This window comes from Thamnophis sirtalis, unplaced genomic scaffold (assembly GCF_051295495.1).
Source record: "Thamnophis sirtalis isolate CommonGarterSnake01/CBP01778 unplaced genomic scaffold, rThaSir2_p1.2 scaffold_9, whole genome shotgun sequence".
NCBI lineage: Eukaryota > Metazoa > Chordata > Lepidosauria > Squamata > Natricidae > Thamnophis > Thamnophis sirtalis.
The window spans coordinates 23,851,887-23,874,413 of NW_028261389.1; the positions used below are offsets into that span (position 1 = coordinate 23,851,887).

General features: G+C 36.9%; 1 protein-coding gene across 1 annotated transcript in view; it reads right to left on the reverse strand.

The window, feature by feature from the left end:
• The window catches only part of NT5DC3 (5'-nucleotidase domain containing 3), a 28,677-nt gene extending 6,150 nt beyond the window's left edge, over positions 1-22,527 (reverse strand). Inside the window, exons 1-10 of the mRNA XM_087723072.1 lie at positions 22,143-22,527; positions 15,890-16,074; positions 13,306-13,380; positions 10,854-10,909; positions 9,674-9,764; positions 7,796-7,933; positions 5,990-6,050; positions 4,379-4,481; positions 4,154-4,255; positions 1,429-1,510 (exon numbers count right to left, since the gene is read on the reverse strand). Of these exons, the coding sequence (XP_087579198.1) occupies positions 1,429-1,510; positions 4,154-4,255; positions 4,379-4,481; positions 5,990-6,050; positions 7,796-7,933; positions 9,674-9,764; positions 10,854-10,909; positions 13,306-13,380; positions 15,890-16,074; positions 22,143-22,422 (1,173 nt within the window). The 5' untranslated portion in view covers positions 22,423-22,527. The remainder of the gene's footprint in view (positions 1-1,428; positions 1,511-4,153; positions 4,256-4,378; positions 4,482-5,989; positions 6,051-7,795; positions 7,934-9,673; positions 9,765-10,853; positions 10,910-13,305; positions 13,381-15,889; positions 16,075-22,142) is intronic.

Below are 22,527 nucleotides of genomic sequence, written 5' to 3' on the forward strand. Positions count from 1 at the left end.
TTATGGGTTAAGATTAGCAATAGCGATAGCATTTAAGATTTATATACTGCTTCATAGTGCTTTTACAGCCATCTCTAAGCGGTTTACAGAGTCAGCATTTTGCCCCCAACAATCTGGCTCCTCATTTTACCACCTCGGAAGGATGGAAGGCTGAGTCAACCTTGAGCGAGTGAGATTTGAACTGCTGAACTGCAGCTAGCAGTCAGCTGAAGTAGCCTGCAGTATTGCACTCTAACCTCTGCACCACCTTGGCTCTGGTTGCTTAAATTAGGCTTCTCTCCTTTAAGTAATCCCTTAAGGAATGTTCTTAAGATCAATTTTTGGAACAGGGGAAAGTAAGAAAAATAGCTGTTGCCTAACTAGACAATATTTTTGGACTATTTTGCCTCGCATATGCGGTTCATAAAACTCAGAAGACAAAGTGTTTAATTCACATGATACAATTTGAAGTGGTAACAGCTGGTTGGGGGTCTCTGATCTTTTCTAGACCTTTGAATCGAATTTCAGAGATTTAACCTATGGCAATGTCAAAAGCTGAATTTATGACTGAAAATGAAAGCAATCACTTCAGTTTGTTATTCAGGCTTTCATTGAACATTGGTAATTCTAGAGTTACTGTTTCAACTTGCAGACTATTACAGTTCAAGTTGATTACAGGAAAATTCAGTATAGCAAATCAGATCAATAATCTCTGTGTTGATTAAAATGAGTAATTAGTTGTGTTTAACAGTATTCAGACAGAAGGCCTTTCCAATCTGAGGTCTGAACTAGAATCCTTTTTAAGGTAATAGAGCTCATTTGCTGAGTTGCAGCCCCTTTTCCATGATTTATATTGTTACAATTTAAAATGAATTTAAAATGAATAAAATAAAATGATTTCCTTTAAAAACAGTAAGAAAAATCCAGGATGGGGAATGAAATTAGTTTTATTTATAGCTATCTCACAATGCATATTTATTTATTTTTATCCCATCTTTATTATTTTTATAAATAATTACCTAATCAACACAGTCCTCCTAACAATATGGCACAAATATTTAGATATTTATTTATAAAAATAATAAAGATGGGATAAAAATATTATATATATATATATATATATATATATATATATATATATATATATATATATATATATATATATATATATATATATATATATATATATATATATATATATATATATATGCTGTTCTTGTATTCGCGTCTTTTCCTGTGTAAGAATACAACAATACCAGCATACCTACATCCGTGAAAATCTACAAAAAGTATAGATATATGTATATATATTTCATATTTGCAAATATATATATGCAAATATGAAATAAGCATTGTTTCAATTGTTTGGATATTCTGTTTTACTTCAGCATGATTGTTAGCTGGTTTGAAAGTATATTTTTAAAAAATAAAAATAAAAAAACACAATACCTGCTTGTAAATCTGCCCTTTCTGCAATTCATGAATTTTGTCCCAAAGCAAAACACCACTTTCAGTCACTTTGCGGAAAGGTCTGAAAAAAAGGAGGGGGGGAAGAATCAGCAATTATGAAAGAGATACCTAATGAATCCAGCTGAATCAGTTATCTGTGTGTGCTTTCTGGATTTGATTTCTCTGCAACAACTCTTTATATATATAAATAAAGGAAATAAATAAATAAAGGAGACTAGTATAAAACTATTTCAAGCTATTTAGCTCTCATCAGCCAGCCATACCCTTACTATGATTCAAACCCGGGCTGTTTTTACATATTAGGCAGCTATATTAATCTCTAAGCCACTTCCTTGCCAGCTGAGCCAAGGAAATGATTAAGGTGTTAAATATCTCATATTTGGGCATACCAGGTGCTTTGACAAATTTATATATACATACGTGTGTGTGTGTGTATGTGTATGTGTGTTTTTGTAGATTTTCACGGGTACAGGTATGCGGGTCTTGGCGTATTCGGGTTTTTTCCCGTGCAAGATTAAACACACAATCCCATCACCACCCTGCACAGATCAACTCCGTAGCCAAGACCCTCATCTCCAGAATCAAACGCCTAGCCGACAAAGACCACCTGAAAACTGAATTACACACTCTCACAAACGTATTAGATCCAATAACCGAGACACAGAACAGGACAACGGCATCGCCCTCCTCCCTTACATCAAAGGCACCACAGATAAAATCAGCAAAATTCTACACAAGCACAATATCAAGACAGCCTTCGGCACTGACCAAGAAATAGCCAACATCTTAAGAAACCCCAAAGACAAGATCCAGCTAGAAAACCAAGGAGTCTATGAAATACCATGTAAAATCTGCCCAGCCACATACATCGGACAAACTAATAGGAGAATAAATGCACACATCACAGAACACAAGAACGCAGTCAGAAAAGAAGAAAAAACTTCCTCCCTCTTCCAGCACCTTAAAGCAACAGGATATGAAATTAATTTTGAAAGAACCAAATTAATCTCCCAAACTGAACATTTCAACAAGAGAATAATTATGGAAGCCATCGAAATAGAGAAACACCCCCACAACATGAATAAATGTGATGATACGTCCTGCCTACCAGACATCTGGAAACTAGCCCTAGTCAACAAACGAGTCCCAGCCACGAAAACCGACACCAGACCCAGACAACACAGGACGCAACCACCAATCACCCTCACCAGACTCAAACCCAAACCCATCCCTTAGACCAATGCAACCACCATCCAGAAGCCAAACCATGGCAGTCTCACAACTGCTGTACCCCCCTCTGACCCTCACACAAAGCAAACTGACACACGCCATGAACACATGGCCAGACCGCAAACTCGGAGCCAAATCAAAGCCGGGGATGTTACACCACAGACATCTGCGCAGGACATTACATCACAGAACTCAGGAGGTTACAACGCAAAGGCTCAGGATGTTACAACGCAGCCAACCCCCTAGGAGGTTGCAGCACAGGACTCAGGATATCACTAAAATAGAACTAGGGATGTCATTACACAGCCCATTACACAGGTCATTACAACACAAAAGAACAATAGGCATACAGCCAGTACCTCAGCCACACAGGATGTTATGAAACAGCCGACTAATCTGCAAACATCAATTCCACCAACTAATCAAGATGTTACAACACAGCCAACCAATCTGCTTACAGCAACAAAGCCAGCACTCCACACATACACACCAATATTTATAGAAAGATGACAGCTCCAATCACACTTTGCTCGCACAAGCACGAAGCTGAAGGCACCAGCCTGAAGATGGCGAGTGGGACATTGTCAAAACATCACCAAGATACTCTCAATCTTACACAGGAAAAGACCCAAATATGCCAAGACCTGCATACCTGTACCCGTGAAAATCTACGAATATCTATCTATCTATCTATCTATCTGTCTGTCTGTCTGTCTGTCTGTCTGTCTGTCTGTCTGTCTGTCTGTCTGTCTGTGTCTGTAAATGTATATACATATACATATATACATATACATACTATATACATACTACACACACACACAAACATATATATAGGGATGCGGTGGCAAAGTGGGTAAGACGCTGAGTATGTCAATCAAAAAGGTTGGCAGTTCGGTGGTTCAAATCCCTAGCACTGCATAACGGTGTGAGTTCCCATTACTTGTCCCAGCTTCTGCCAACCGAGCAGTTCAAAAGCATGTAAAAATGCAAGTAGAAAAATAGGAACCATCTTTGGTGGGAAGGTAACCGTGTTCTGTGTGCCTGCAGCGTTTAGTCATGCAAGCCACATGACCAAGGACAGGTCTTCAGACAGCGCTGGCTCTTTGAATATGTATGTATGTATGTATTGTGTCACAACCCCTGGTATGGCCAAATATGGGAGGGAGCATACTGCTTCCCTTTTCTGTCTATTGGCTCACTCTGGGAGCCATCCAGGCAGAAAGTTGTTTTCACACACACACACACACACACACATTCAAGCAATACTATCAGGAGGATAACGATATAAATAAACTTATTCTAAAGAGTTGGCAAAAGATATATCTCAGCTACTCTTCTAAAGGCAGAGAGCACAGCAGCTCAAGTGCATATAGCACATTTTCGGAACAGTTTCTCTGACTCACTGTAATACTTAAGCAAGTTCATCACGATAAAGGCCATCTTAGAGATATTTATAACTCAGCAAGAAACTCACCTTCTCTTATCATTGAAAAAATTTGGCTTCTCTGCCTGGACAATGACTACATCAAAGAGATCTCTCCAATCTTTTCCAACTATGTACTTCATGCCTCTGTCCCTATAAAAGTAATCCAACATTTAATAACACAAGTATAACCAGTCTGGATTTGTTAAAGTGACAACGAATGGTTAACATTAAGATGAAATTTTTGATGGCTTTATGCTCAAAGAAACCACCTACACAAAGCTGCTAGGGCTATTTGTGATCAGGAACATCTTCTTTCCATGAGCTGCCAGCTTTGCTAACACAGCACGTGTCTGCTCAGCATAACAAATGTATTTCTCTAGAAGAGAACAAGATAAGAGAAAACAATCAAGTGTTTTAATTGAATGAAAATTTATAGCAAAGTCTTCTTCTTTTTTGCAGTCATATAATTCCATATTGAGCATTACTAATAAAAACAAGCAATCTTGGAGGTCCTTTGATGAAAAAACTGCAATGAAAAGCCTGCTCATATACTAAAAGCTTAATTATTATTAGGGCTACTTAAGCAGTAGTACTGAAGAGCCCATACCTTTGGGGATGCTCCACATAGTTGCCACAGCACTGGAGATTTTAGTTCACACATATACACTGGACCATGGCAACAATATATGACCTTGATGGTAGCTGACTGGATGACAAACATTGCAGACATATGAACCAATGCACGGAAATAGCCTTTTTATGGAAACTGGCATCACTGCATGTAAAATTTGATCTATTTTCTTTGACATTACCTTCCCATTTTTTTCCAGACTGGTTTCTATAAATAAAAGTCAGTTCTTAAGAAAACTACCTAGATGTACCATGTAGATGAACTGATGACAGTTTAAAATTAATCATTGCTGAAAGATGGTCCAATCATAAGATTTCAGAGACATGTTCAGAAAGCTATAAGGTTTTGACCCGGCATAGAAAATTGGTTTCAGAACAAATCTTAAATATAGAACTTAAGCTTTACCAAAATGTAAATTTGTGGCATCTCAAGAATTGTTCCTAATAATCAAACATGCATAAATATATCAGCCTGCAAAAACAGGATTTTATAGACCCTGATATGCGATACTTCTTATCTTACCGGTAAAAATTCTTATGTTCTTAAATTACCTAAACTGTTTAATACTTCATGTGCCAAGATTTTAAAATTCATAAGTATCTACGCACCTTCATATGAATGCACTTAGCATGCAACTTCAATTATAACATTATTCACTTTGGGTTTGCCACATTTGCATCACAACAGAAGGCAATTTATTTCTGTTATTGTCTATTATGAAAAAAATTACAGAGTTTATTCGCTATCACTGTAGGACCTCTTACAGAAATCAATGCTGAATATAGTTAAAAATAAAGAGCAACTAGAAAGCTTTGGACAAAGATGAAATTGAACTTGCTAAATATTTAGCTCCCATCAACAAACCAAAGCACATTAGGCAAAGAGTCTATTTTTTAGGGAAGGATTATGGAAGCCAAGGTTTGATAATCTTTTCAAATTCACTCTATTTTATTTCATTTTTTAAATTACCCCAAACTTTACAAGAAGTAGCATGCCTCTAAAAATGATTCTAAAAATGCCATGATTTAGATACCAAAATCTTTCAAGGTGTTGTATAAGCACCATGAAATCTTGAAAATTGATTTTTATACAAAAATAATGTTCAGTAGGGAACACCTGCAAATCACTTGCATTGTTTTTAATTAATATTGGGCATTCTCTGGAAATGTAATACATGGCAATTCAAAGGAGATTATATATATCCATTAATAGAAGAAAAAGTGTTCTCTTCAAAAAAATTCTCTCATGCTCACCAATATCTGCTTCAATTGCACGGTACATTATTCCTTTGATGTGTACATCTCTGATTGAATCCTGTTAGGAAAAATGGAAGGGAGAATGAGATATTTCTCTCAGAGGTGGTATTCAGCAGGTTCTGACCAGTTCTTGAGAACTGGTAGCGGAAATTTTGAGTAGGTCAGAGAACCGGTAAATACCACCTCGGACTGGCCCCGCTCCATCTATTCTCTGCCTCCCGAGTCCCAGCTGATCAGGAGGAAATGGGATTTTCAGTAACCTTCCACTGGAATGGGGAGGGAATGGAGAGTATCCAAGCCACACCCACCAAGCTACACCCACCAAACCGCGCCCACAGAACCGGTAATTAAAATGTTTGAGTCCCACCACTGAGTTCTCTATATAAGAATTACATCTTTTGGGCAAAGAAATTAATTAGCAGGATCTTCTACCTCCAACAATTTTTATAATTATTTCAGTTGCTGATAAAGTAAATTGCTGGGAGCATGGCAAGACAAGGTATGAGCAAACCTGTGACAAACAAAACTGAAAGCTATCCAAGAAAATAATTATTCACTCATGGATTATTAGTAATATCTTCTAGTTTCCTACTGCTCAACTTTCTTTATGATTAGAAAATAGATTGGTTTCAACCTTGCATTATATTATAGATTAATAGTTGTTTCCCAAATAAAACCCCAATTATTTTGCAGACACTGAGCATCAATCATGTTTTAGAAACCATAATATCTAAGCTCACACAACCAAATAAGCCAGATGATGGTTCAGGGTGAGCCTAGACAACATTCAGAATAAGAGGTTGCCCATATCAAAGTTAAAACTTTACATTTGCTCAAGTTGTTTAAATTAAAGCAATTTGCTCAAATTATGTTAATACGGTGACTCATAAATTCAGTCTAAAAATCAGTGTACTAACAAGCCAGATTCATAAACCATTAGCTGAATCCTGTTTACATTTTTAATGGTAGTTTTATGCCAAAATGAACCACTTTCTAAGAGAAATTGAATTCTGATGTATACATTATGTAAATTAAGTTCATATCTAGATGCTCGCTATGAATAATTCCATTTTGCTAATAACAGGAAGCTGAATAAAATATTAAATGTTTATAAGTCTATTTACCTCCTCCCCCCCTTGCAGTTTCTCAGATTAAGCATGGAAAGACTACAATCTGTTCAAGAGTTTTTCATCCAACCTGCCAGTCAATAACAAATTCATGCAAATAAAGAAATCTACAGTATATGTGTTGAATCAATCATTCAGTGGCCCTGTCCCTTTTCCACTTTTTCCACATGTTGTTGACACTCAGTTACCTAATCAAGGTTTTCACTCAACTTTTAAGATATTTAGACACTGCTCACACATTTTCAAGGATATTTTTACAGCCACAAAATCCAGAAACTTTGTTTCCAAAGACCCAAATCTTGTTTTCAGTAACTAGATTTGTCAACAAGAAAATATATATAAACGTGAGCTAAATCTGAATGAAGCTAACATCTTTCATATTTTTAAAACTAATAGCAAAAAAAACCCCAAGCTAGAAGTTTTTCTCTGGCTCATAATTTTTTAACATAAGGGTATTACCACATTTTTTGTAGTAATTGAGTTTTTTAAAATTTTGGACATAAAGGATTATGGCTCTTAGCAGTGAAAAAATAATCATGTGGAATGTGCATCAAGAAATAGAATCCTATTCCTGAAGAATGGGTATTATAGGAGTTGATGTAAAACACAGCTAGAAGGCATCAGGCTGCGAAAACTCTGTTATATGGATGACTGTCACATTGGGATAGCCCAATACCTTCACATCTTTGTAGAGATGAACCGGCTCATAGTCAATATTGTTCTTCAGAAAATACTCATTCACACAAGACAGGAGAGTCATCTCAGGCAAGGAAAAGATGTCCATGAACTGTTTCATAGTGTGACCGTGTGAACTCTGTAAGCAAACATACCACATTCATGTATGTGCCATAAAACAATATCAGATATTTCAGAAGTGTTAATAATGCTTTCAATCAGCCTGCCTGCAAGCAACCAACCAACAGAAAAGATGGCATATAATAATGTCTCTACCTCTGGGCAAGTTACAATTTAGTCAGATTAGCAGACACAAAAGACAACAAATTTTTGGCAACATCTCCAATGAATATACAATTGGATCTCTCTTTGTTGTCCTTAGAAAGATATTTAAATCCATTTTTTTGAAAGATGTGCTAGCTTTTAAATTGTTTATGCCTAAGTTTTATAAACTAGCGGTGATGGGCTCCAAGGCACCCATGGGTATTTTTCTTGTCATTCTTCAGGCTCTGCCCCTCCTGTCTTTTTACATTAAAAATTAAGCAGGGAAACTGCAAAAGCAAAGTTTCCAGCATGATCTTTATTTCCAAGCTCAAGAAGCTGCAAATAGGCTCTTTAATTTTTCTTAGAATGTAAGAATGAACAACTACATTCCATCACTTTGTTGGGAAGGGACCAGTAACATCTATTCTAAAAGATGGTGGTTATGATCATGTAGTTATGGTTGCCTAATTCATGGACCGGCCCCGGGGCACAGCATGCCAAAAACCAGGCCACGCAAACAAGCGAAGCTCCATCCACGGGATGCAAGCAGCACGCAAAACCATGGTCCTCTCAGGTCTGTGGAAAAACCTCTCTCTATGGAACTGGTCCCTGGTGCCCAAAAAGTTGGCTGCCCAAAAAAGTTGGCTGCTGCTGCTGCTGTAAATAGTTTTTGGTGTGTAAAGACAATAGGAAGGACTCTGCTGGGAGAGGCAAGATGTTTAAATAGATGGCAGGCACTATTCTGCAAACTGGTCTTTTACATTTCCCTGGTGGCATCCATTTTATGGTGCAGCAAGCCTTCTGAGACACTTGGTGAAAACGCCCAAAAAACACTCAAATTTGAATTGTGGCCACTAGCTGTTCTGTCCCCCCCCCCTCCTTCGCTTGTTAACAGACGACAGGCAGACAAACTTAAAAGGAAAGAACTTTATCAGTCCTCGGCTCAGACTGGATGCGAGCCCAAAAATAAACATAAATAAAGTCTCTGACAAGAAGATAACAGAATGCAAAACAAAACTCTTACAAAACAATTCACTTCTCCAAGTGTCTCCTTGAATCAGGGTTAGAGAAAGCAAATCACTTCTCCAAGTGTCTCTCACAAACAAAACCATGACCGATGAACGTTGACTCCTGAAACAAGGGCGTGGCACCATTGGTCCTTTTATCACCAGAAGACACCACTAACGAGCCCCAGCTGCATTGTTAATCTTGCATCCCGACTCAACTCACAGCAAACTTCTGCTGAGTCACAACACTAGCCCATAAGAATTGAAGTCCCCTGTTTTCTATTTTAAAGGATTTGTCCTAGATTCTAAATATGCCCTAGATTACTGCTTTAAATTTTGAAATCTTAAAAAAAAATTAAGATTTTTTCCCCTGCAGAAAAGCAGAAGTAATGAGACGCCTAGTTGTAAGTTAGTATTCTACAAAAGATGCAGAAGAAAAACATACTTATATGAATTCAAATTTCCATGTAACAGTATATGACTCATATAAGTTTATTTTCTTTTTATAATACCTTTAAGTTTCAACATCATAAATTAAGATGCAAATTAACATAAAAAGGAAAAGGGAATGACAAAACACATTAAAAGCACCAAAAAAAAGGTTTTACCTTTCCATAGAAGTCGCTCATTTGTTCCAAGGGCACATGGGAACCATCATACATAGCAATTATTTCTTCATCTGGCACAACATTCAATCCTCTGGCAATAATAGCAATAACATCAATGCAAAAGCCAAGCAGGTTTTACAAATTAACAGGTATATATACCATTTTCTAGCTTGTCATAAGCAAAATACTGGTAGTTGGAACAATTCTAAATTCTCTAGTTGCTAATTGAGATAAACAAATTACAATCTGCCCTATTTAAACAAGGAGGAAAATCCAAACATTTTTGCCCACCAATTTGGGTCAAATATTCTCTGTTAAAACCTCTTAGCTTAAAAAAACTGTAACTTAAAGATACATTCTTTTTATTATTTAAAAAAAAATCTCTAGCATTATAGCATGCCATTGTTTTTGGTTTAGTAAATGCAACAGTTAGGCTATATCTCAATTTTTAAAATGCAGGAATGCAGCCTAATAGAAGACAATTGTTTCAGAGACATGCAACTGAGTTTTAAACATTTGCAGAAATTGAACGGACTAAATAATCAATGAGTGTTTGCAGAATTAACATTATGCGTATATCTGAATTTTTGTTGTGCACAAACAGAATGGTGATTCATGCTGAAAAATATTTAGAATCAGTCTTGTTGGCAACATTGATTGCAAACAGTGGAATATTTTTAGCAGCCTGCCAGTACAGTTTTAACAGCTGGAAACAAGAACATTAGTCAGCTAATCCATTCCAGCTAAAGAATAGATTTGACTTAGTTCGGCCAAAAAAACATTATCGCACTCAGACCTTTACTGCAGCAGAGACTCAGTTTAATAACTCTGGTGATTCTTAAGAGACAGCCCAGCCATCTGTTGCTCTCTCTTTTCTACTGGTACACGCCTAAACATACATATTTATATTTAAATTTGACTTTCAAACCCTGTCTTTTTGAAGTACTATAATCTGTATTTCTTGGATGTAATGGGAAGAATGGTTAAAGAATGACTAGAGATAGTATTCTGGGTTTTTCCATTAATGCAGAAGATAGAACAAAGTGAAAGTCAAAATGCATCATATGGGTGATGATGACTATTTGATGATAGTCAAACAAGACAGGAGTTCATTCTACTCATATATTGCTATTATAGTGAATTACAGGTTCCCAGAGGGAAAAAATGCTTCCTGGCTCACCTGTACACAGTTCCCAGTTGAATGTAGTGAAAAGCATCAATCTTCATTAATAATGCCTTTAAAGCAAGAAAAAAATACAGGCTAAACTTATAAATCATCCTAAACAGTTTTGATTAATTTTCAGAGAAACTTTTTTGCCTTTACTACTACATATTTTAAAGATATACTTCAGTTAATCAGTGTCTCCAATTAAATGTTATGATCAGAAATCTTAGAAGAGTTGCATAACAGCAACTCACCAGGGCTAATATTCATTGATAAATGTCTTTGCTAATTTTATAGAAAATGTTAAAGGTAGTTAAATAACCCATGGATATATTCATCAATTCCCATTTACGTGGTCATAGAACCCAAGGGTGCTGTTCTTGAGTTCAGTTGTCAAAAGGAAACTCCATTTGATCCTCGTTAACATTAACCCTGTGGTGATTTACAGAGATTTAAAATGAAATATTAAACGTGCTCCGATTATTTATGTTTGGAAAGCAGATTTTGGAGCATTGAGAAAGAGAACTGTCAATTTCACCTGTTTTGATTGTGAAAGATAGAGTTTGGTTATAAGTAGTCCTCCCTCCCACCCACCCCCAAAAAACCATTACATATCTAAAATTACATATATTATGACTTGATTAGATATAGTAAGACAATGGAGGAGATTATAGAATAATCAGTATATACAAATGTGCCAGACAAAAGGAAGAAAACAAGTTTTTAAATTATACTTCATCTTACCCTGTTTCCCCAAAAATAAGACCTCCCCAGATAATAAACCCAATTGGGCTTTTGAGTGTATGTGCTAAAATAAGCCCTCCCCAAAAAATAAGCCCTCTTTGAAAATATTGCAACACAGCAGCAGCCATGAAGTGACTATGCTCACTGCCTCCTGCACCTCGAAAATAATAAGACCTCCCCCCCAAAAAGGCCAAATGCTTATTTTGGGGGTTAAAAGAAAATAAGACCCTGTCTTATTTTGGGGAAAACACAGTAGTTCAAAGGTTAACTTTTTATGTCCCCCCCTTGTACCTTTTTATAGCTTTTGTTCCTATACTTTCTTTTAAAAAAATTATTGGCTATATTCTTTTCACATCCCTTACATTATATGACCCTAATAAAGATTGACAGGAATCGCTCTACTGGAGTTAACGACTGAGATTGACAAATAGCAAAAATGTTCTTCTGCCATTATAAAGCCAATTTCCTTTTCCTGTGAAGCCTCGAAAACAAAGAAGTATTTCAACTAGGAACAACGGATTAAGTACTCTGGCACCTTTCCACTTCCTGAACCTGAATAGGATGCAGAATTGTGTGATGTATCTGCAGTAATACTTCAGGCAAGGTAACCAAGCAATCTGATGAACTGTCATTCCCTCTGGAACCAGAAAAGGCTGGATGATTTGTAATCTGTGAAAATCTTATACAGACCTTGAGTCTTTCCTAATAATTGTCTATCTGATAATATTATATATATATATATATATATATATATATATATATATATATATATATATATATATATATATATATATATATATATATATATATATATATATATATATATATATATATATATATATATATATATAAATTTATATATATATAAAATACACCTGTGAAAACCTCAGAAAACAAACAAATTATATATTTTCGTTTGTCCTATGTATGTTGCATGGCAGATTTTGCATGGTATTTCGTAGACTCCTTGGTTTTCTAGCTGGATTTTGTCTTTGGGGTTTCTTAAGATGTTGGTAATTTTTTGGTCAGGTTGAAGGGTGTCTTGATATTGTAATATCAATATCTATCTATCTATCTATCTATCTATCTATCTATCTAGATAGATAGATAGATAGATAGATAGATAGATAGATAGATAGATAGATGTGTGTGTGTATGTGTGTGTATGTATGTGCGTGCGTGTGTGTGTGTGTATGTATGTATGTAATGTATATGCTGTAAGGTAAATTTGATATTGGAGAAGAGTGAGAATACCATGGATAGCAGAAAGTACAAACCATATATAATTGAGTAATTCAGCCTCAAAGCAAAAATGACCAGACTCAAATCATCCCACTTTGAACCCCGCTCTCTAGAAAAGGTTCTAATGCTGCGAAAGGTGGAGGGAAAGAGAAGAGAAGGGTGACCAGCACCCTTCAATGGTGGTAATTAGTATGCCATTGACAGATTTGAAAGAATAGGAGAGGGACAGATCATCATAGAGGAGATCTATTATGTGGTTGCTAGGAATCAAAAACAGTTTGATGGCACATAATTGGTCAATTAGATTGTAAGGAACCTTGGGTTTAATACATAAGATGTAATTCCTAATACCATTTCTATAAATATTATTTCAAATTTGAAAAGTAAGCTTGCTAGCTTGCACCTGGCAACTATTTCAGACTACTTAGAAATGAAAACAGAAAATAACCATTGAAGTTCCAAATAAACAATCCATACCTACCCGATGCACATCATAATGAAGCCCCCTTATTGCAAAATTTGGGTCATAGTCATACTTTCGGATTTCTGCAGGATACTGGCAAAATCATAAAAACAATAGTAATTTAGCACATAATATAAGCCATATAAGAAACACATCTCAATAGATCTAGTGAGGTCCAGTTCCCTTTCTTCTACTTCTATGAAATGCCTCTTTTGTTTCCAATTTTTATCAGGAAAGCTACATCCTAATCTGTAGCCACACCATGGATGGAATTTAAGAAGGGGGGAAAGAAAAAACACAATTTAAATGTAGAAAAAATAGTTCTGGTTCTATTTATCCAAGGCATTACAACAGTGCTAGATATTGCAATTAAAAGAGTCAATTACGAAAAACATTGGTTAATATTTCCTTCCCATTTCTCTCCTTCCTGTATATCGGTAACATTGTTTGAAAAATTTCAATCAAACCTATTCGTTGAGAAACTTTGGCATCTGATCAAAGGCATCAACATTACAATTTTTAAAATTAGGAACTATTTATTTGTTTACTTCCAAAATAAGACATCATGCTATCGTAAGAATCCTCAAAAGAGTAATAAAAGAGAAAAAAAAAACCTCTTAGATTACAGTATAGTTTTACCTGTTATTTTAATTTTAACTGCATTACAAATGTGTAATCTCATGCATCCACGGGAAGGCCAGTTCTAAATTCAAATATTCATTGCTTACTCTTTCACATCCATTATGCCTCTACAGAAGAGGCTTTGTGGAAAAAAATTCACACTTACTTTCTCTACTCAGCAGAACTTAGAAAGCTGGGGAACGTTCATTAAATTGCACTTGATCTAGTTTTATTTCACAGGACAAAACACAGGTAATTCTTGGCCATTATTTTGGTTCCATCCAACGACTAGCCCCGTAAAAATAGTTCTATTCCAGGCTTGCACTAAACCAAAGATTGCAACCAGTTGTGTGTTAAGATCCAATTTCTTATTTACTATTACAAAGATATTTATAGATATGAATATATAGCCACTGACCTTTGGACAGAAATGCAGCTCTGGGTACTGTATGCTTAACAAACTGTATTGGGAACTTAGTTCACACAGACAAAAAATGTTTGCACCCTCATAGTATATAAAGGGTTACTACTTGTGTTTACTAATTCAATGAAGTCCTTTTGTTGGGATAGCATTCTAGGCAGCAAAATCAGCAACAAAGACTCTATTTACTTTCAAACCAAGGATTTTTTTTAGGGTAGCATAATTATATCACGCGCATTACTGCAATAATCTGTAAATTGAACATTTTCATCTCCCCATATAGTCCTTGACTTATAACCTTTGGTTTGGCAATTGTTCAATGAAAGTAACTTATGATGGGTTTCCCCACTTATGGGCATCATAGCATCCCCAGGATCACTGGGTCAAAATTCAGTATATATTTACAACAGTTGCAGCATCACAGGGCCATGTGATCACCATTTGCAACCTTCTCAGCCAACTTCCAACAAGCAAAGTCAATGAGGAAGCTGGATTTTCTTTTAAAAACCATATGATTAATTTAACAACTGCAGTGATTTAACAATGCCAAAAAAGGCTATAGAATTGGGTGCAACTGTGGTTATAAATTGAGGATTACCTATATAGAATTTGCTAAAACTAAATAATCTCAATGTAATTAGGTTGCACCTGCCCAAGGAGGCCATTCCCCTCCTCTGAAATGTCATAAATATATGCATAACGTCTGTACATTTCTTCTAAATAGTGCAAGGCAGGGTACCATGGTCCCTTACACTTCAGCCCAAAAAATAATGGCTGTAAGGTGGAGTTTTGACCTAGAGAGAACAAGTTTGAAGCAAGAACTGTCCTGTCCACTGACATCATCCAGGTAAGTGGTACAGCTGGTCCTTGATTTATGATTGTTATGAAGTCTGACTATTATAGTCATGACAATTGTAAAGTAGGCCATCATGTGATCAACTTTAGGAGTTATTGTAATTTTGATCACTAGATGACCAAACATAAGTTGAGGACTACCTGTACAGTAGAGTTAGGAATGAAATTCCCCACTCCTGAAACATAACATGGCAATAATAATGCTTGTCCTCAAAGCTTTTGACAAACAATTCCCTCCAAACTCATGAATTTAGGCCAATTCAAATAATAAGGCAACCTTACTCTATATTCACCTCCAGATGTGCAGATATCAATTCCCAGAATTCACTTTGCAGTATGGCTACACCTGTGAATTCTGCAGATCTGGAGAGCACGTACTTTGGGGAAGGGTATCCTATAAACTGATTAATTTTAAGGATGACATCATGATTTCAGATTCTTCTAAAAAATTATTAATTTTTTAAATTTGGATGAGCTAAATTCATTCTGAATTACTGCATGTCCTATGCAAGAAAAAGTGATGAAGTCAACTTCTTGCCAATTTACATTCTTGAATCCACTTGGAAAATTTATGAAAGTTCTGTAATATAATTTATGTCAATACAATATAGCTTTCCATAATATGCTTTTTATCCAGAATTTATTTCTTGCTATACAATTGAATTTCCAGGATATTATAGCACCCATCCTGGTACATCATCTTACCCGATGTTCATTGATCAAAAGGTCCCGGGCAGCATTAAAAATCAATGTATGTAAATGCTTGGAATAGAAGACCAAAGTGTAGTCATAATCAAAGCCGTAGATTTCTATATTTGAGAGACTCATTTCATTGTTGGAAAAGATAGCATCCGGATTCAACAAATTACTCATGATTGAAGGGACTAAGTCTATGGAAGAAAAAGACACATAGAAACACTTATTCAAGAATAGGTATTCATAATATATATCATAAATGGGATGCATCTACATAAAAGATACTTAATGCTATTCTTTAGCTAACATGATGTAGATTCTGGTCTGTTCAGTAGCTCATTCAGATAGTGGTCACTCAGATCTGATTCTTGGGAACTTTCCCCCAGTCCATTTTCATGAACAGATTACTTCCTCATGCTGGTAGAGTTAACGGGAGCTTAAGAGGCAACAACACATCTTTGAAACACAAGAGGCTCCTGTTCTGGATACTCTTTGCCTGTTCAATACTTATTGAAATGGTTTGCTCTTTTGTATTTTAAATGTGCATTGGACATCTCAGCATGTGGTATGACCTAGGTCAGTGTTGGCGAAGCTTTTCGGCACTGAGTGCCGAAATGGGAGCGTGCACGTGCGTGCCAGAAACCGGAAGAGCAGCCACCTGGTGTGTATACGCACACCAAGAAGATGATCTTTTGGTTTCTGGCACGCACATGTACACTGGCCAACTGATCTTCATGCGCACATGCACACCAGAAATCAGAAGAACACTTCAAAGTTCCTTTGAAGATAAAACTGGAAGGCCATTTAGGCTATCCTGGATTCACTGGAAGAAGTGCAAATATAAGAAATGAATTATGTTAAATGTAATGATGCTCAGTTGTTCATAAATCATTTATTATAAGGATCATAACTGAGATAGCACTGAAGCACTTGATTATTACATGTAATTTATTAATGCAGTGTTGACTTCACAAAGATTCAGACCTATGAACATATAAATGCCATATGACAAAATAAGGTGTTTTTCTGTTGTATGATAAAAGTCAATTTTAACACCAACTGAACACATTGTTAGATATTTATGTACAACCGAGAGATTAAAAAACTGAAGAGATTTCCATCTTCCTCCAATCCAAAGCAGCCTTTAGAAATGTCAAAACAGAATATCAATACAAGGTATATAGAAAGAAAAACTAAAAAGCAGATCTTGGACAAATGAAACCAGGAAAAATTCCCACTGATTTTACCAATGTGGGGTATTCTTTAATTTTTATTGAGCAATTTAAAAGTTCCTACAGCTTTTGACATCCGTACATTATACAATAGTTCTTTCCTATATTAAACTAAATTTAAAATAATCACCTCATCTTTTTAACATTATATATTTATAAATTACAGATTGAAAAGATAAATTAGAATAAATTAGACTGAGATATAAAGATTGTACATAAGTATGTAACAGCTTGCCTATTTTATAACATTAAATAAGATTGATTTTATGTTTACAAAAAAAAAGCAAATCTATAAGTCTTGGGGACAATACATGTAGCAAAACACATGGCTAAAGTGTTCAATATCAGGAGGCTACATTAAAAACTTTTACTTTTGCCAACAAGTGCAATAACAACAAATACATTGTGGTAGATTGCCTCTAAGATTTAGACAGTCAGTTCTCTTCTGTTTGTCATCTTTGTGGTTATCTTGACACCACATAAAGACCTTTTGTTCATTGCCCAACTTTTCAGTTCTCATTATTTTGACCTCAGTATTTTAATGTTTGAACTATTTGATTCTTGTTTTTTACTGCTGAGTTTAATATTACATCGTGGTTTGCATTTTAATTTTTATATTCCTTACAAATTGCCCAAAGTATTTGATGCAGCACAAAAATTTTAAAGCAAACCAAACTACTCCAGGATTTGTACAGCTCACTTTCTCATTTAAAATGTACCAGCACTCAGTTTTCTGTCTTCTAACTGTTTACAAAACCTGCAACTATCTTAGCAAGATAAAATTGCTGCATGAAAATCCTTACCTAATAAGGTAAATGAATGTATTCTGGAACACTCTTTAAATCCTGAAGCCACATAATGTAACTTGGCTTTTTAATAAAATGCATATGCTACCTGACAAATAGTACTTTGAAACAGGCATAATTTAGCATAGCGGCATGATGCATCTGCCCTATTTAAACAAAAGTATGAAAGCATACATGAAATATACTTTTTGCAACTGCAGCACAAAATCTTGAGAGAAAATTTAAGCTAACTTATGCAGCAGCTCATTTGAAAAGCATTGTGAAAAAATGGCAAACATCTTAACTCATGTACGTATTATATACTGTAACCTTGCTTTAAGAGTACATTTAAAATTAAAATAAATAATTGAAAATACAGTACTATAAATTGATTTAGAATGAATGGCCCAGCCTCTCTTTATGAAATACAAGTATATTATACTCATACACGACACTAACCTATGGCTTGTTTTGGCACTTCTTGTTGAATTAACTACTTCTACTCTTACTATCTGTTGAGGAAGGTTACATGAGCCTGGTTTGTAGTTCATTTTATTGGCATTCACACGTTATGCTAAACCATGGCTTGTTTAGTCATGATTTGTGAATAAATCAAATTGTCTGGCTTACACTACACACTAGTTCGCATGCCAGGGGTTGCAGCAGCTCATCATACATTATAACAGACCAGAAAGACAACATTATGGTTTGGTACAATGCGTGAACTCCAGGCTTACCTTGGAATAATATCAGCTAGGAACATATTGCTAGTCCCCAGAAATTTATCTAATTACTATATTTTCCTAAAAATAAGACCAAGTCTTATATTAATTTTTTCTCTAAAAGATGCATTAGGGCTTATTTTCAGGGGAAATATGGTATTAAATTCATCCATCTGGCTGACGATCTTAACTGGGGCTTATTTTGGGAGTAGGATTTATATTACGAGCATCCTGAAAATCATGCTAGGGGTTGTTTTATAGCTGGTCTTGTTTTCAGAGAAACATGGTAGGAGGCCCTCACAACAGTGATCTGTGCAATTATGATTGGATTATAGCAATGCACTCTGAAAGGATTGACTTTGAAACCACAGGTGAGCCATCATAATTAGATGGCAGCTGTCCTGAGGCCCTGCAAATAGTTGCCTATAGGTTTCCAAGTTCAATTAAAACTCTAACCAATAGAGGCCTATACTGAACGTTCATTCTCCAGTTTGAATCTTTCCTAATAGTAGCTTTGCTGCCCAGGTAACTCATTGTGATAGAAAGCCCACGTCTCTGTCTTCTAGCATGCTCATAGCAGCAAAGTGATTTCCCAGGTTTGAATTAAAATATCTTCATGCCATCCTGAATCTTTCATTCATTCCATATCCCACTTTTATTTTTACAAATAATTTAAGACGGTGAAATATTCAACACACTTTTCTATTTTACCCACAACCACCACCCTGTAACGTTGTTGTGGGTGAGATTGACAGAGGTTGACCGGTCCAAAGTCACCCAACCAGCTTTCATGGTAGGGTAGGACTTGACTTCATGGTCTCTTTTGCTTTCTAACTTGGTGCTTTAACCGCTAGACCAAAACTGATTCTACATACAAACCTTCTCTATCTCACACTGATCAACAATATCATCATCATCATCATTATTATTATCATACAATTGTATCACAGCGGCCAGTTGTTTCGCCGTATTATTATTATTATTGCTGCTGAAGACACAAATGTTTCAAAGGAACTCCAAAAGCAAACTGATCCACAATCATGTTTGGAAGATTAGTATCTCTTACATTTCCTTGATTTTCAAATGGCCTATCACCTTCAACAATGCCTTTACTATGTTTCATAGTTTAAAAAAAATATTGAAGAAGCATAGCTCTCTTAAAAGGAGAAAAAGAAAAAGATACCATATCAGGAATGGACTTTTCAGATTATTTTTTCACTGTTGTAGATAAAATGATTCTTAATGTTTTGAAAGAATTGCTGGTAAATTCCACAGTTTTCTCAAAGTTCACCAATAGAGGTAAGCTGCAGCTAGAATTTTAAGGAGTGGAATAAATATGGCCTTCTGGTTATTAAAGTGCAATTATCACCCACACCAGCTAGCAAGTGCAGCAACATCTGTTATATTATGTAGTAACTTGCATCTCAATCCTCAAGTCATTTGAATCCTCTCTTAATCTTCTTCCACTTCTAAATAGGATAGATTTGACAGGTCCATCTCCAAAGACCAGAAAGCTGCTCCATGATATATCCAACTAATACGTTGGTCATCAGAGTAGAAGCTGTCAGGAAAGAGATACACTAGGGCTGTATTCCCAGGAAGGTCACCGTCACAGTGCATTGCACTCATTGTAGTGGTTCATTGCAACCAAGTCCATGTCTGAGAGGCTGAAGATATTTTATAATGCTTTATAAAAATAGATGAAATCACTCATTTTATTTTTTTCAAAAACTCTGCTATTTTAACCCCTTGAGTTATACAGGGTGGAGTTATACAGAGCAATATAATTCCTGTCTAGGAAAACTTACAGGAGGCGTCAACTTCTTTGTCCTCGGGGGGGGGGGGAAGAGTGCCAGAATGTACCAACCATGCCCCACTGATTTCTTGTGTGGGTAGTGATTCACAAAAGCCACTCCTTTGATAATCTATATGAGATGGGCAGAATATGCCTGGGAGAGTCATTCCTGGCATGTCCCAACTGCACACTTTATAGTAGCGCTTTGAACGGAGCTCGGATTTTTACTATCAACTGCAGCAAACTAAGCATAGATGGAATTCTGCAATGGCAGTAATGTTTCCTAATGATTTCTTTACATTTTAAAAAGAAAAAGGGCCCCTATAGAAAACTTACCCACATGTCTCCTTTAAAAAAAGCGTTTCCTAGGGATTACCTCCATTTTGATTATATTTTTCATTCCCAGTACTTCTTATTCAAAATGCCTGATTTAATTATTCTCTTCCTGGTGGCAGAGCTTTGTTTGATTCTCTTGTACATTTGCTTGCAATCCTCCTACCTAAGATTCCTGGTAATCCTTGCTTACTCTATTGAATTCTACTGTATAGTGTAATATTAATGCAGCATCAGGGGTTTTCCATTCAATTGTGTAAAATGTGAAGGATGCATGTTTTTGTTTTATTTTTATAGCTTTCTTATGTATGATGTACACTGAAGATGGCATTTAATTTTGTTGTACGAGGTGCAATGACAATAAACTAAACTCAACTAAACTTGCCTATGAGGCAGAAGCAAATTACAACCACTGCAGTTGGGGAGATTCTGATTGGATATTCCCATTTTATTTAAAAGTAAACATTAAAGCAACTACTAGAGCTGTAAATTATGCTGCAGCAGTGGAGAAATTCAATTTTTTTTTACTACCAGCTCTGTGGGCATGGCTTGGTGGGCGTGGCAGGGGAAGGATATTGCAAAATCTCCAATCCCACCCCACTCTGGGGCCAGCCAGAGGTGGTATTTGCCAGTTCTTCAAACTACTCAAAATTTCTGCTACTGGTTCTCCAGAACCTGTCAGAACCTGCTGGATTTCATCCCTGTCTGCAGCCTAGAATTAAGCAAATAGGATGCTTAACCTACATGGCTCTTGGAGTTCTTGAAGTATTATCCGCAGGCAGGGGGGTCCACTAAGGACTTACTATGGGTTTCCCAAGTCCATTTCCTTATACATTATCCAGAGATCAACAGCACACCGTTCTTCTATCAGGACATCCATAAAAACACCCCAATGTTCTTACTGATAGAGGACTCTGTGTTTGTTTGTACAGGCATCCTCCCACACAACTTACAAATCCAGTACCACCTACTATTGCCTGGTTTATCACCTGCTCAACTCCGATTCTAAGCTCAAGCCATTGCAGGGCGACAAACCTGCCCCCCCCCCGTGACCTTGGCCAAGGAGATGGCTTTCCCCACGTCGAAGCTGAAGCGCATCACCTTACTCACCGTCGAGTAAGAATTTTTTTTAAGTCATTGTGGAGCCCGCCCAAAACGAAGAGGAACAAAAGAGGGAAGTGAGACGAGGAGGAGGGCGAGCCCCCTTTCTGCGACCCTCAAGGGGGCAGCGAGGGAAGCCGGAAGCCTCGTTTTTGAAAAGGCACCAAAGCTGCCCGGCGCTAAAACGTGCAACAGGCACCGCGCCAAGAAGGTAGGCGAGCGCGCTCGCCCTGCGGGACAACCTTCTCTCAACCCACCCACCCCCCGCCGCCGCATCCCCCGATTCTCGCTCACCTTTGGTGACTCTTTTGGCCTCGTTGTAGCTTTTCCACAGGTAGCTTTTCATATCCGGAGGCGGAGCGGACGGCTGCTGCTGCTGCGGAGACAGCGTGCAGTAAGGCTTCGCTTTTAAGCCGCCGCCGCTGCCAAGAGAGAGCCCGGCGGAGAGGTCCGGAAAAGGGACAACAGCAGCAGCAGCAGCCGCAGTAGTAGACGCAGCCGCCGTCCTGCCCGCATTGTCTTTCCCTGCTGCCCTGAGAAGGAGCCTGAAGGTACCAGCAGCCGCCACTGCCATGACCAGCGCAACAGCCTCCAGCGCCTTCAGGCAGGGACGTCGGTGAGTCGCGCGCCGGGAGCTCTCCCTCTCCACGCGTGCAAGCGCTGCAGGCTGAAGTCACTT